At 41.1% G+C, this 16,620-nt stretch overlaps 1 protein-coding gene across 1 annotated transcript; it reads left to right on the forward strand.

Annotated features, from left to right (window-relative positions):
• The first annotated feature begins 611 nt into the window (after positions 1-611).
• LOC139145837 (mucin-22-like) lies at positions 612-1,880 on the forward strand. The gene has a single exon (XM_070717254.1). It carries the CDS (start codon positions 612-614, stop codon positions 1,878-1,880), a length of 1,269 nt encoding a protein of 422 aa, XP_070573355.1.
• The last annotated feature ends 14,740 nt before the right edge of the window (positions 1,881-16,620 follow it).

The following is a 16,620-nucleotide window of genomic DNA, read 5'->3' on the forward strand; positions in this document are numbered from 1 at the left end:
ATCATCAGTATTCTGGAGCAAAACTGTCATGTCTTGACGAGAATAACTCTACTTGAAAATACATGGAAAGGGTAAAATTAAAGTCAAAAGTCAATATACCGAAGATGGGGAAGAGACAAAAGGTAAGACCTTATGAGTCTGTTCTACTATTAATGAGAAGAAAGACCTGAAAAGTAATGATTAGTTATTATACTTTGAATTGGGGATAATTAATCATAATGCAAAGTGACTTTGCATTTAAGATATTGAAAGAATGCAAAGTATGTCGAAGCTTTCAGACCAAGATTTATTCAGCATTAAATCAACAGTGTAACACAAATATGCCTGTTGACAATTTGGGTTACTAAAACCAAATGTTAATCTGAATTGCTGAATAGATGCTGTATTGACAAGAAAAATAGTAGGGGTGTTTCAACAACTTGCAAGTAACAATCAAAACAAACCGTTACCAAAAATGCTAACACAAGCCTTTAAAATTCAGACAAAATTTATTGTAGGATTTAAACCTAATCTTTAAACCTGTTTTCAGATGTCATTGGCACTACTCTGGATAATGCTCAGAGTAAAACAAAAATACCTGACAACGAGGAAGACAAACACTGCGAGAAAGTATGGCTTTCAGGGATGGAAGTGAGATGGAGACAGCCACACCAACACAACCTGAGATGACCGTCGGAAAGGGAAGTGAGGTGAAGACAGCCATATCAAGGGAGTCTGAGATGACTGGTAGGGATGGAAGTGAGATAGTGACAGCCACACCAAACAAAACTGAGATGAAAGTTAGAGATGGAAGTGAGATCGAGACAGCAACATCAACACAACCTGTGATGATTGTCAGGTATGGAACACAGACTGAGACTGCCACACCAAAACAAGCTGAGATGATTGTCAGAAATGGAACTAAGATTGAGACAGCCACAGCAACACAGCCTGGGATGATTGGAGGGGATGGAAGTGAGATTGAGACTGCTACACAAACTCTTCATAATATGACTGGCATGGTTGGAATTCAGATAAGGACAGCAACAGTAATAAAACCTGAAATGACTTTCAGGGATGGCAATAAGATGAAGGCAGCCACACTGACACAGCCTGAGATGATTGGTAGGGATGGAATTGAGATGGAGACTGCTACACCAACACAACCTGAGATGATTGGCAGAAATGGAAGTGAGATGGAGACAGCCACACAAACACAGACTGAGATGACTGGCAGGGATGAAAGTGAGAAAGAGACAGCCTCGCCAACACAACCTGCGAAGACTGACTGGGATGGAAGTGTGATAAAGACAGCCATATCGACAAAACCTGAAATGACAGGCAGGGATGGAAGTGAGATGAAAACAGTCACACAATCAGAGCCTGAGATGACTGGCACGGATGGAAGTGAGATAGAATCAGCCACACCAACACAGCCCGAGATGACTGGCAGGGAGGGAGATGAGAAGGAGATTACCATGCCAACACAACCTGACATGACTGGTACGGATGGAATTGAGATGGAGACAGCCACACAAACACAGCCTGGGATGACTGGCAGGGATGAAAGTGAGAGAAAGACAGCCACCCCAACACAGCTAGAGATGACTGGTAGGGATGGACGTGAGATAAAGACAGCCACATCAACTAAACCTGAAATGACAGGCAGGGATGGAAGTGAGATGGAGACAGCCACACAAACACAGCCTGAGATGACCGGCAGGGATGGATGTGAGAGGGAGACAGCCACCCCAATACAACCTAAGAAGACTGACTGGCATGGAAGTGAGATAAAGACAGTCATCCCAACATACCCTGAAATGACGGGCATGGAGAGACATAAAATAATGAGAGAAATGATCACTACAGCAACAAAGCTTCAGACAGGTAACAAAGTTTAGTGTTGATTTATATCTACATTTATTTAATGTTTAGAAATATCAACAAAAGTACCAAAACTGACACAGAAAATATATACTCATGTTCTAAAGATAGTAAACCATCATGTTCAAGTTTAGGTTTGACCATGATTTAGCAAAACATAAGGCAAACACTTGAATTTCTTGACTCATATAGTCTATGAGACTGTCTTCATGGCTTGTTGGAGGAAACATGATTTCTGAAAATTTCAAAAGAATTTATTTTAATGGTAAATGATATGTGGATGAAAGGAGATAAAATTCATTTATCGATATCATTGGAGAATAAGGGACAAGGGTTTTTCTTGGAAGAACACCTGGGAAAGTAAAATATTAGGACAATTGGTCTCACACTCTCTCCTATTGCATGGATGAACGCAAAGTGTATACTTTCATACAATGAAAGCAGTCATAACTGATGAATATGGTGTCATAAAATGTATAACTGGCACAATATCTCAAATAGATGACTCACTTCAAAGAGAGCTGTTTTTTTAATTTCTTCGTGAGTGAAAAATGCATTGAAGTACACAATCAGACTATAGTAATGATACAAAGTCGCTGTCTTTTGACCTTTCTTCATTTTTCGATGACTAAATCCCTGGTCAAATCAACAGGTGACCCAAATGCTGACCATAGATGACTTCGAATATCTGTTAAACCACCTTCTTGCTCTTTATGGCAAGGTTCAATGTTTTTTAAGGACGTCGGCGCGATTTGAACATAACACAATGTTTGAACCCCAGCACATAAATAATACTACTATGCATACTACGGTACTTTACGTCAACCGTCAATGTAGAACAACAGCATGAGGGGCCTGTGATCTGCATACTAACTTCAGCACAATTGATATAGAGGAGCACTCGCATAAACTAACGAACGTCTTACAAACTAGTGTAAGACAGTGAAACTAAACAGGGTATTTGCTTGTAAGTTTGATTTCACTAATGAATGACACAGACTGTGAAAACAGAAATAAAACCATAGACCCCATCAGTCTATGATAAAACTAACTAGTGTAAGATTGCTGTGGTGATAATGAAACAGGTACAGTTACTGATAGAATTTCTTTGCATTTAGTCATTAGCAAATCTTGATTTACCGAAAAATCTTTGTTGACTTTGAAGATTTTAGGACATTTACTTTACATTTTGTTGTTTTTTTTCAAACACGACACGGTCACTTGTTGAATTTTGAAACTTCGCACTTGGACTTAACAGTGTGTGGTGTTGCATAAGTGATATCATCACAGCGCGCCAGGTTCTGTCGGTCGATACGTATTACTCGCGATTGGAGTTACTGCTAGACACACAAGATCTGTTCAAATGTTATTGGATGGGTATTTCTCTGACTCAGTCGACGTTGGAGACATTCTGAACATTCTGACATTCTTTCTCCTGTCGTACATCAATGAGAGGATGGTGTTGTGACAAGTTATTGGCCATTCCATGATAGAAATGACATATTATGATATTTTTTGTGGATATTTTCTAGGAAAATGAGGACGTCTGTTGATCAGTCGAACGTGATTAAGAAGTGCATCACCATAGGGCATAGGGTTGACCAGCGTCTCTGAAAGCTCAAGATCGAGTCTGTCAGCAAGGTTTTGTAGGCCAAAACCACTAAAGATGAGGAAATTTGAGAGAGTTTAAACTAAATTGTAATTTAAGATGAGATTTTAGAGCGATCATGTGTGTTTATGTAAAGTAAACTTTGGTATCACGGCATTTTTCACCGCATATCGAGACATCCAAGATGGCCGCTGATCATTGGTTTGTGTGTACAAAATGTACAACACCGGACGTTTTGAATTGTTGACTTCCCGTCATATTCCTTTGCTGTAACATATTCAATATATCACATATATAATTATTCATTTAATATTGTTGTGTAATTGCCCAGCCGAACGGGCACCCCCGCTCCGACTCGCAGGAGAAAGAATAACCGGTTTTGTCAGTGTTGTTGATTGCCACCGGTTCCAAGCCGTACTAGTACCTCCGCCACTCCCCAGACCAAGTCGATCCAGCCTCTGATCACTCACGGCCACCGTACGCGGGGATCTCAGTCGATAGAACTCAATCGTCCGAGCGAATTTCACCAGGGGTCACAAGAACTGCAAGCCACGCCGCCTTCAGCAGTCCTTCCACGCCAAAACACCAGAAAAGTCCTATTTCGCCATGCGCACTGCATCTGTCGATATAGAAACACCACCTCGTTATATGAGATTCCCCTTTCCCACCCTTTTTTTGTTCCCTCGAAAATTCCACTCATTGAGTCCTACCAACAGGGCAAAAACTTTGCCTACATGCAAGAGCCCTCTGTTGTAGTAAATACGTAACATCAAAAGAATAAGGAAGTATGCCTGTTGTCGAGCATTAGTCAGTCTACAGCATCTGTCATGTAAAGTTGATGGTAATTACAAATCAAAGTAATCATCAGGCAATCACTACTCAAAACACGTTTTGAACTAAAAAGGTGGCAGCCGTGACACAGTTGCAACCTGCACTGGTCAACCAACAGAAATAAATCACAAAGTGAGAATTATCACCGTGACATCTCTTAGGTAATCACTGTACCTACAAACATGTTAATTGCAGTCGGTGGTGTCCAAATTATATACACCCTCAAGCTTACGAAAACAATAGGAAAACAATGATATGTATCTACCATTGAAGGCCAACACAATGCCAGGGCATATCCTTTGTCTCATGTCAGATTTTTGACAATTTTAAAAGGAAATAAACATGGACTCCTACCGACACATGATTCGAGTTCAATCATCGTTATACTAAAAACAGATTAACACCAAGTATATCATCAATTATCACCAAGTAATATCATCAACTGGTCGTTTTGAACGGTACTAATATCACTGTCTATTTCCACAGTGGTTTCATCTGGAGACAGTGGTATCATGTCCGCCACCCTTGGTCTCCACACCAGCACTTTCACCTGATTTACCAATCTCTTGTCGTTGATCTAAAGGTAACAACTTCACCTTTTCCAAGCAATAGTCCAACGGTTTCCCAGTATACCTCTTCATATTTTCTTAAAGAGGCACTCCCATTTGGTAACATTTTTAAAACACATTTTTTTAATGCCAACGGTCGATATTTGATGTGGCTACTGCGCGCGGATCGTGAGATATCGATAAACACATGTCATTTCCCGAGCGTATTTTTCACATTCCGAAGTTTTACAATCGTTCTGATTATGACGCGAAACCCACCAAAGTTTTGTTGTTGTGCTGATTGATGATATTCTGGGGAGTCCATAATAAGTTCGAACGACGCAATTTTACCTCCCACTGTGAAGACTTTATATACAGCATTATGCCTTTACCACAGGTCAGTTTTTGAAAACTTCTTCTTAGCTTTGTCGTTGTCATTATTCTAAATCAGTTGTATTATATTTTTAACCAATACCACATAAACATAAGTTTTTACGTGTTAAATATTAGCCGCCTCCGATGACTACATTTTGTCGTCTGCCACACAGTACGCCGCGCGCGTGGTATGCGTCTATGCATACCACTCGGCGGCCGCTATGTATCAACCGCACGTAACTGGGCTAGTCACCTATGCGAATTCTGGTGGAATCAGCAAAAATTGTTTTTCGTTTTATCACCAAGTCAGTAAGACTCAGCTTTCTCCCACGGGGCATGACCGATCACCAAGGCAAGTGGTACTGTGGCGTACAGCAGCGTCAGTGTAGACTCGTACTCCATAGCTTAGTTGAAAATGGCCCCAGTGCCGAACGTTCGATGTTCGGAAGCTGAATTTAGGTGGGCCACCGGAATTCAAACTTTTACTTGTTTGAAGACATGTTTTTATCGATATCTCGCGATCCGCGCGCGGTCGCCACGTCAAATATCGACCGTTGGCACTAAAAAAATGTGTTTTAAAAATGTTACCAAGTGGGAGTGCCACTTTAATAAACCACTAAGGTAGAACGGGAAGTTTCCTGGATCCTGTACACCGCATCTGAAATCTGGCTCATAACCAGATACGGAGCCCCGAACATCATTTGCAATTTAGGGGCATATCCCTTTCTCTGCCATTCATCCCTAAGCCATACAAAGTCACCAACTTTTAAACCTGTCTTAGCAACATTACTTCTGTCACCTCGCAGTGGCATTGAGCCGTTCAGGTGCATGCTCGTGTGTGTTTTGCAACTTATCTCGTAGACTGATTACAAAATCCGTGGAAACACCTTCAATATCATCGGGAAATTCAGCAGCTAATATTGCTTCCAGGGGGAGTAAGTCTCCATCCCAAACATCAGCATATTTAGCGTCCCCACTGTCAATGGATGAGGTGTACGCCGGTATGCTGAAGTAGCCAGACTCTGATTTTCATACTAATCACATTGTCCCTCCTTGGTGTCCATATATGACTATATGTACGCAACAAAGGAATGATTTAAGCATTCTATCTGACTGTCACTTAGCAGGTGACGAGTAGTAGTATACGTCTCATGTTTTCCCGATAAAGTACACACTTCCTTAAATTCATTCGACACAAAATTCGGCCCCAAATCACTTTGACACTCCAAGGGTGAACCAAAACGGCTGATGAAATTATCCACCAAAACCTTGGCAACGGTAGAGGCCTCCTCATTAGGGACCGCATAAGCCTCCACCCATTTGGTGAAATAATCTCCTACCACAACAATCTTACAATTTCCACTCTTGGACTCAGGGAATGGTCCCACCACATCCAGTGCTATACGCTCCATACAAGCCCCTACAGTGTAAATCTGCAACGGTGCACGCTTACTGACCCGAGAAGGCTTATTACGAGCACACACATCACACTGTCTTATATAAGCACGCATATCAACGCTCATACCGAACCAGTAGTACCCTAACCTGACTTTTGCTAAAGTCCGAGTCATACCAGAATGACCCCCTAGCTTTGAATCATGGATCTCTGCTAGCAAAGGTGTAACATACACATTTGGCAATATCAATTGCCATCGTACAGCTTTTCCGTCAGTAGTTTCATACAACTTGTATAGAATTCCGTTGCGCATGCGCAGCTGTACATACGACGCCCAGTATGTTTTAACCGCTGGCGATTTGGATGAAATTTCCTCCCAAGGAGATCAACATACTTCATAATGACTCCTATGTTTGAGTCAGCAAGCTGTTGACGTCTAATCTCCTCCTTGGACCAGGGGCACACAAGGGACAAAACTTCATTACTATCCAAGCCAGTAACCTTCCTTTGAAACTTCTGGGAACTAACATCAGAGTGGACTTTCTGTCTCTTGAGACCACACACTCTACCTTTTTTCCCCTCTGAAACATCACTGACCAGCTCACATCCAGAATCTAGCCCTCCAAACAATCATGGGTCACACTACCAGGCGAATGATCTCTCTTATCATTGCCACCATGATCCCTACCACATTGTTTACATGCCCTAACAGGCATACAGCTAAGGGCATCAGCATTCTGGTGTTGCTTACCAGCTCTATGCTCTATTTTGAAATCAAACTGCCCTAACACTTCCAGCCAGCGAGCTAGCTGCCCTTCCAAATTATTGGAACAACAGCCATGTCAACGAAGGATGGTCAGTGCGGAGAAAAAATGGTCTCCCAAGCAAATAATGCTTAATATGCTTAACATAGTCACAACCACCAACAAATTCCCTGCGAGTAATACAGTAGTTTCTCTCACTTCTACTCAGTACATGACTCGCGTACGAAACAGGCCTTAATTCGACTCAATACCACTCAAATACTGGTCAGACTGGCATCAGTATCCAAGACAAATGGTCCTTCCGACGAAGGGAACGCAAGCACAGGCGCCGTTGTCAGAGCCTCTTTCAACCACCGAAAGGCCAACTGGCAGTCCTCAGACCACTGAAACACAGCACTTTTCTTTGTTAAATCATGCAAAGGCCGGGCCAACTCAGCAAAACCTTGCACAAACCGTCTGTAATACGACGCCAAACCCACAAAACTCCGCACTTCAGTCAATGACTTTGGTACTGGCCAATCCTTTACACACTCTATCTTTTTGGGATCAGTTGTTACTCCTTTCTTTGACACTCTGTGTCCAAGAAACTCAATTTCCGATGCAAATAAAACACATTTCTTTGTCTTTCACTTAAGGTAAGCTTCCTTCGCCTCCAAAAAACTATGTCCAACCATTCCCACTAAGATTCGAAAATCACCGAAAATACCGAACAATTTCTTCATTAACCTTTCAAAAGTCGCTGGTGCATTACAGAGGCCCATCGGGAGTACTGTCCACTCTAAATGTCGACCAGCCGAGGTCACAATGGCAGTTTTCTCTCGGCTGCGCTTATCCTACTCTACTTGGTAATAACCCATCTGCAGGTCCAGAGTACTAAAAAAAAAAGCATTGTACATATCTTGTATGCATGGAATGGGCTGGGCGTCATTGACAGTCACCGCATTGAGTCTACGAAAGTCCACCACCAAGCGTTGGCTCCCATCTTTCTTGGCCACTAAAAGACAAGGCGAAGACCAAGGAGATTCAGAGTCAACTACAACCCTTTATCAACCACAGACTGTACTTGCCTCTCTATTTCATTTTTCTTCCAATAAGGAGGCCTTAAAGGAGCACCCTTAATTAGCTTCACATCCTCTGTGTCAATGTGATTAGTCATCCGTCCTGCCAACATCCATAGAGTTCTTATTAAACACATCTGATGTTCAATTAACAATTTAGCTACCTTTTGCTTTTGTTCTACACTCTCCAAATTTTGAGCAGTGCGATCATACAAGTCCTTCAAGTGCGCTGGCACCTGTGGCATGGCATCACCCTGTGTTACTCTGTTCCCAACCACAGCATCCTGCAAGCAACTAGAATGTTCTCCGGGGGCGCACTCTCCGACCCATGTCTGTCATTATCAACATTAAATTGGAAGGTCTAATATCCAGACGCAATATAGCGAAGGTCTGTCCTTTCTTTATTTGGCATACGTCAGAACCTGGGTTAAGCACCAAAACAGGGAGTACCTTTGACCCAGAGGCAGCAATGCACCCACAGTACAACATCCCATCTTAGAATGACGTGTCAGGGCAATGGGTTCTATGATTGCTGTCAACTGAGACACAACCTCCTCTGACATACCAGCCACTGGTACCTTCGTGGCTGACTCCCTTTCCAAGGTCATTTTACTCCCTATCTGTTCACTACGAGAAAAGGAAGAAATCTTAACAGGGACGATTGCCTCATGACCTGGGGGTACATATTCATACGACGCCACTATAACCGACATACAAATGGTCTCATATTTCTGTTAGCTGTGGGTATATCTCCCTACCATCTATGGTCACTGTGCCTTTCTGTAAATCCAATTTACAATCAAACAACCGCAACAGATCCATCCCAAGTAACCCTGCACTACCATCTATTAAGTCTGCTATAAAGATAGGGTAACTAACAATTCTCATGCCAATGGTAACACTGAGGACTGCATACCCCTTTAATTCCATAGCCGAACCATCAGCCTGTATCATCTTGATACCATCTCTGATTATCTTTGGCCTTCTGTTCTCTGGTATCTGACAATACCACCTGTATGCGATGATAGTATATTAACATATATATTTACATCTAACATATCAACATCGATATATTAACATCTAGCATCATCATTCGTTTATCACTAGTATCACTACACAGTTTCCCATCTTTCTGTCTCTCTCAAAGACTTTTTCCATTATCAGTACTAGTGCAGGTCTCGCCCACAGGCTTACCTATAGACTGTTTCCGGGCTGAACAACGACCTTTTTGTCCATCCCTGTGGCGTTTAAACCCTGACTTTTATTTTCTTGAGCAGTCACAACTCTCTTACTCTTATTTGGACAATTCTTACGAATGTGCCCACTCTGGCCACAAAGCCAACAACCACTTTTCACACTAGGAACTCTCACTCTTTCCTTTTTCAAGTCAGCCACATCGGCAATTAACTGTTCAATCAGGGAACAAAGGTCACTGACCTCAACCTCAACCTCAGCTGTTTTCCCGCCAACTGACCGATGTCCAGTCACTTTACCTTTCCCACACAATGACAAGTAATTCTCTTCAGCTACAGCTGCTTTTACACAATCTTTAAGTTTGGCTTTAGGGGATCTCCCAGTTTCATTTATTTTTCTTTTAATGGTTTCCTCGCAACGGCATTAAAATACGCCTCAATACATAACCACTCTCGCATTTCACCCCTTGCTTCCGGTAGGCATTCTAAACAGTTTCCCTAACTACCTGTGCCAAATCTCGTAGTGACTGACCTGGCTGCTTGCGAATATTGCGAATGGCAGGACGATACGCATCCACCTGTCCAGCAAACCAAAACTGTTCACGCAACAATTTAAACAATCCATCAAAGTACAAATCACCACCGTGGCCTATGCAATGTCCTTTAATCTGGCCAACATCACCTGCAATTTACTATGATCATTCCATCCATTTATTGTAGCACAAGCTTTAAAATGAATTTCGTACTCAGCGAAATCTGAAGTACCATCAAAATAATCTGGGTGGATCGCACCGAAAGCCACTGAACGGCCGCTTCCCTTCGTATCTCTCCCATCAATCAATGGCAGAGACACATGACCATCAGCTGACTTGCCTTCCGGTAATGGTCCATCACCCCTGCTCGACAGATAAGGCGACCCACTACTCTCTCCACATACGCGTCTACGCGACTCTGTGCTGCTGGTCAAACCATTAACACTGTCTAAAATAATAATAATAATAATAATAATAGTAATAATGATAATAATAATAATATAAATAATAATTAATATAAGTATTATATAGAAATAATAACGCGAATAATAATAGTTTCAATTTCCGTGAAAATTTCACCATAAAGGTATTTTGGGTCAAAAAGACCAAATATGATATCGATTTCAGTGCCCAATGTTTCCATGGTAACCATTTTAGGGGTCGAAAATTTCTGTTTTTCTAATATCCCATGAAAAGTTACTTTGATTGTTATGAAAATTACCTAGTGGGGGAGTTCGGGTCAGAGAACACAAAAACAAGACTTATCTTAATGTTTCGAGTTGCCATGGTAACTATTTTGGGATGAAAACGTTACTTTTTCCCTAATTCCTATTAAAGAACTATTGATTGATGTAAAAAAATTGATAATAAGGGGTTTTTCTTGTTAACACACCAAAAAAATCACACTCATTTTAATATGAGATGTTTCCAGGGGAACCATTCAGGAGTAAAAATTACCAGGTTTTCAAAGATTCCACCTAAAATCCTGTGACCAACAGAATCTGTTATATCAAAAGGATATTTAGGGTTAGAAAGACCAAATATCCAGTGTAAATATCCAGTAATCAACATAAATATTATACCAAAGGGTTATTTTGGGTTAGAAAGACAAAACATGATATGCATTTTTAAAGCCCTATGTTTCCATAGTAACTTATTCGCGTTTTAAAATTTCAAAGTTTTTCCAAATTCCATTAAAAGTAATCCCAGTTACTATGCAAATGCTCTCCTAAGTGTATTTATCACAGCATGAACTCCATGTTCATTTTTGTTTCATGTTGCCATGGTAACCATTTAGGTAACCACAGTTTTTTTATTTAAAACCGTGCATATTTTAGATCAGGGGTATCTTTTTTCGTTAACCAGACAAGAAAAGGCTACTTTACGAGATTCTGCCCATGAAGTGAATTTTCTAGTCTTTTGATGTGTATACTTGCACACCTTTAATACCCAAGGAAACAGGTATAATGAACGACAGTGGGACTCAAAAGTTTTGTGACCTATTAACAACCCGTTTCACTCTCAGAGTTTTATGCAAATTTTAAAAGTCGCCATGACAACCTGACAACAACATGGCCTTTTCAGCACTGAGACATACTGTAGCAGGGCTAAAAATTGGCCATGGCCCTTCTGCCGGGAGGAGGCATAATTTCTGTGTCATTGTGATTGATACATTATTATCAAAATGCAACGAGAATGCGTTTTTATTGGTCATCGTTTCCTGTGCCTGTCATTCAAGTACGTCAGTTCAGATATTGAAACTTTGTTGCAAAGTTCCACCGCACGGCCGGTCGCCTTCGTAATTTCCAGAACAAAGTCACATTATGTGCCCAGCTGGGTTTGACTGCATTTATCTAGCTCGTCCCAAAGTGACGGACGGATCTTTCAACCTTTCAGCTTGGTGAAAAACGCATTTGTTGATTCGCCAAAGGCCTGTGGATTCGCTTATTTTTGCACAAGTGCTACATGGACATAAGAAAAATACAACCATGGTCCATTATGATGAGAGTTCTCGAATCAAAAACTGTAGCCGTGCTCAAATACAAATGTCTTCTCATTAAATTACGTCATTCTTGATATACAAGAGTTAGCATTCCAAATCTGTCACCCTGTTTTTTTCAAAGTTTGGAGAAGGGCAGCATTTCCATCTGAATGATTGAACGACGTGAAACGCAAAATTCCATCGCATATTATCCGGCAATATGTACACTGTACAGTAGAAATAATATATACGCTCCAGGTACGTATATCTATAAGCTTATACTCCACAAAATGGCCACAGGCGGCGTGAACTTTCTAAAAGGATTTCCTAAACGTCCTACTTGTTACCTTAGAGACTCACATGTGATGTCCTGAAAGTTCTCTGCAGTAATTCCAGTTTCTGTCAACATGCAAAGCTGAACGACATGATTATAGCACGAGACGTAGTGTGCAGACTACACATTCACGCGCACGTTCACTCAATTGCTCATGCTCATATTGGCAGGCTACACTGGCAAAAGAGTGCGCATACGTAAAGTTATGTTTGTAGCACAGATCTCGCGGAAACTCATGCCTTTGATCTATTTCCATCCCAAAACTTCCTTGATTGCTTACAGTTAATGCACATTAACAAATAAAACCAACAACGTCAGCATAGGGAGAGGGATTAAGGTTTTCGCCACAACTACAAATGCCACGCTGAAGATACGTTTACAAGGCCAATTACACTGGCATGGACTCTCAACAGTCGCTATGCCTTGTTTTCTACACGCCCACGACTGCCACGATGGGCCTGCATTCAAAGGCTACGCTGTGCAGCTCAGCAGCTGTGAGCACGCGCCGCAAGACACAAAACTGTTAGTTTTTGCAAGTATATGAATATTCATAAGGGTAGTGATGTCAAAAGAAACACCTACCTGGGCGGAGAGAATATACGTAACACAATAAGAAGTCACCCCTATTGACAAAATTAAAATAAACAACACCTCTTTTTCAGAATTCCCACAGCTTCAATGAACTGTTATTAGATTTCTATATAATACTTATAGCCCCTAAACTTGTAATAATAATAATAATAATAATAATAATAATAATAATAATAATAATAATAATAATAATAATTTCTTTGTAAAGCGCCAAACTCCACAGGTAAAAAGTGATCAGAGCCGCTAAAAGAAACGTTACAATAAAAAATGGATAACTAATAAAAATATAATTGATCGAGAAAGTTAAAAACAAGCAAAATCATAAAAAGTCTAATCAATAGAGAAAGCCAACTTAAAAAGGTGTGTCTTAAGCATACGTTTAAAAATATTAAAATTTTTAGAAGAACGAATATTCACTGGGAGCTCGTTCCATAAAAATGGGGCTGCAGAACAGAACGCCCTATGACCATACCTTTTTGTCTTGGTCATGAATGTATTGAGTTTAAAATCTATGGAAGAACGAAGTTTGTGCCTAGGTACATAAAACTTATTAAATCTCTAAGATATTGTGGACCAGCACAATATAAACATTTAAAAGTAATAGTTAAAATATTGTAAATGATACGCTGGTGTACAGGTAGCCAATGTAATTCCTGAAGAAATGGTGTTATATGATCAGAACGCTTTGACTGAGTTATAACTGTGGCTGCTATATTTTGAACATGCTGAATGCGATTAATATAATACATTGGTAAGCCATACAGCAAAGAATTACAAGAATCAATACGTGAGGAGACAAGCGAATGGATAAGTTGTTCAGTGGCAGATCTGGATAGGTACTTACAAATGAGGGCAATGCGTCGAATATGGAACATGGAAGAGCAACAAATATGACTGACATGAGATTTCATAGTGAGACTGGAATCGAGAGTGACGCCAAGGCTCTTGCTTGATATTGGGTTAAAATTAGCGCATCACCTATTCGGAGACTTCGCTCAAGACTTGAATGAAAGTCAAAATTCTTAGAGAATACAAATTCTGTTTTATCATCATTAAGGCATAGAAATTTGAGGACATCAAGGCTCTGACGTCTGGGACACAGGATTCAAGATTACTCAAAGCGACATGGTAATTTTCACGTGGAAAAAGACATGTACAGATTTGAGTCATCGGCATAAAAATGATAATCACAACCATGACGAGCAACTACGTCGCCTAAGGGGATGTGTAAACATTAAATAAAATTGGGCCAAGGACCGACCCTTGCGCTACACCTGTTTCCAGAGGATAATAGGGTGACTGTATAATTACGGCTTGTCTTCGATCGGAAAGATATGACTTAAACCACATCAAAGCATTATCAAGACACCGAATCGATGGTGCAAACGCTCTAACAAAATTTCATGATTAACCGTATCAAAGGCGGCAGAAAGATCTAACATAACTGAAAATACATTCTGCTTAGAAACAAGTGCACATAAAATATCATTAGTGGCCTTTAATAAAGCTGTTTCACTAGCGTGTCCTTGTTTCTGTGCCGATTGTAAGGATTAATCTAAAGAATTTGAGACAATATGAGCTTTAAGTCTACGAGCGACAATTCGTTCGAGAACCTTTGATAGGAATGGGAGATTCGAAATCGGGCGATAATTCTTAAGAGTGTTATGATCTAGTGAAGGTTTCTTCAAAAGAGGTTTTACGACTGTATCTTTGAAATCGTATGGCACAATGCCAGACTATAATGAGTTATTAAAAATATGTGTAATCAATGGTAAAAGAATAGTAAGGATATGCTTATACTTCAGGATCTTGGTGGGAATAGGATCAAGACAGCAGGAGGATGAGGGCGATAAGCGAATAATCTCATCAACCTAGGCCTCATCAACAGTAGTGAGCTGAAATGAATCCAGACGACACCCAGGTCCTGAAGCAAAAAGAGGTGTATAAAACTGGATATTAACATTACCAATCGTTGAAGCAATGCCAAGGTTTATGAAGAACCGAGCAAACCGATCCGCCAGTTCAACAGAGTGATTATAGTCAAGCAACGTGGGTGAGTTTGAATGTTGTTCAAATAGACTGGTAACTATCTGGAAGAGCTTCTTCTGATCACCTGAGCAGTTTTCAACCAGGCGGTTTTAACCAATTGTACAACCTTTGTTCGAAGTTCTCTATAAATATGACGATGAATTTCTGATCGTGACTTTCCCCAGGTTTTCTCAGCTTTCATCCTAGCTTTCCTCGCTTCGATGATTGAAGTCGTGATCCATGGGACTGTTTGGCGATTTGGAACAACTAGTATTCGCTGAGGAACATGATGGTCAAATGTGTCACGAATGATGGTGTTAATTAAATTTAGCTTGGCTGTTACGTCGACGGCTTCAACCATCTGATTGCATTGGGAAAAAGCTGATGAAAGTTTGGATGCGAACATTTCAGCAGAGAAAGATTTCAAACTTCTTGTGTTAATACGTCTAAAAGTGGTCATGCGAGTCACAGCAGTATCCATCGAGAAAAATAATGAAGCGGAGTCAACTCCCCATCATATGTAATCGGTTCTCCATGACCTCTACCACGTCCGACCGACCTCTCCGGGGTTCTCTTTGAACGTACAGGCCAATATTTCTGCAAATCCGCAGTAGACCTCTGTCCCGGCATTATACTCGCCATACCACTGTCCTTGAAAACAATTTCACCTTCAGCGCTCTGTTCAACCATGCTTCCGTGCCTATCAAGTCCCGTCGCCATAACACACACACTCAAATAATAAACTGTATAAGGGCCCGGGACTAAGACACCCCTGGAAAACAGGCCGACACAACAAGAAGCACAATGCAAAAATGTGAGAATGTCTTCTGTGTGCAAATGTGGCCGCACATTTTGTACATGGTAACCCGCACTACATACCACTCCCCAGTCGAGCTCTGATGGAGAGATTTGTTTCACACGCTCAAATCGTGCAGGACCACACAAACACTCGAAAACTCACTCTATCTGCACTCTCACAGGTGACTATGAACCAAACAGGAAAAAGTGACATGCCGAACATCCGATACTGCTAACCATTTGTCGTAGAATTTCCCAGCTGAACAGGCACCCCTTCTCCAACACACCAGACGTTAGCATTGTCGATTGCCACCGGTTCCAAGCTGTACCAGTGCCTCCGCCACGCCCAGGCCAAGTCAACCCAGCCTCTGATCACCCACGGCCACCGTACGAGGGGATCTCAGTCGATAGAACTTAATCGTCCGAGCGAATTTCACAAGGGGTCACAAGAAATGCAAGCCACCCCGCTTTCAGCAATCTTTCCACGCCAAGATACCGACAAGAAGTCCTATTGTGGCATGCGCACTGCATCTGTCATCAAAGAAACATCACTTCTTTCTACGACAATATTTATTGGTTTCTGTTCATTTACAGGCAAATTTTGTTGTGTGTTCGTCAAAAAACATTATCAAAGTTCAGTCCTGATCATAACATGATCGTTATGGTGATAACGATCGAACTTCAGGCCCGCTTGGTTATTGAAAGCGTTCAGATGCAA

Source organism: Ptychodera flava, chromosome 1, assembly GCF_041260155.1.
Source record: "Ptychodera flava strain L36383 chromosome 1, AS_Pfla_20210202, whole genome shotgun sequence".
NCBI lineage: Eukaryota > Metazoa > Hemichordata > Enteropneusta > Ptychoderidae > Ptychodera > Ptychodera flava.

Bases quoted from the DNA above. Each gene is read 5' to 3' on its own strand.
- LOC139145837 (XM_070717254.1), top strand. From the start codon at position 612: ATGGCTTTCAGGGATGGAAGTGAGATGGAGACAGCCACACCAACACAA.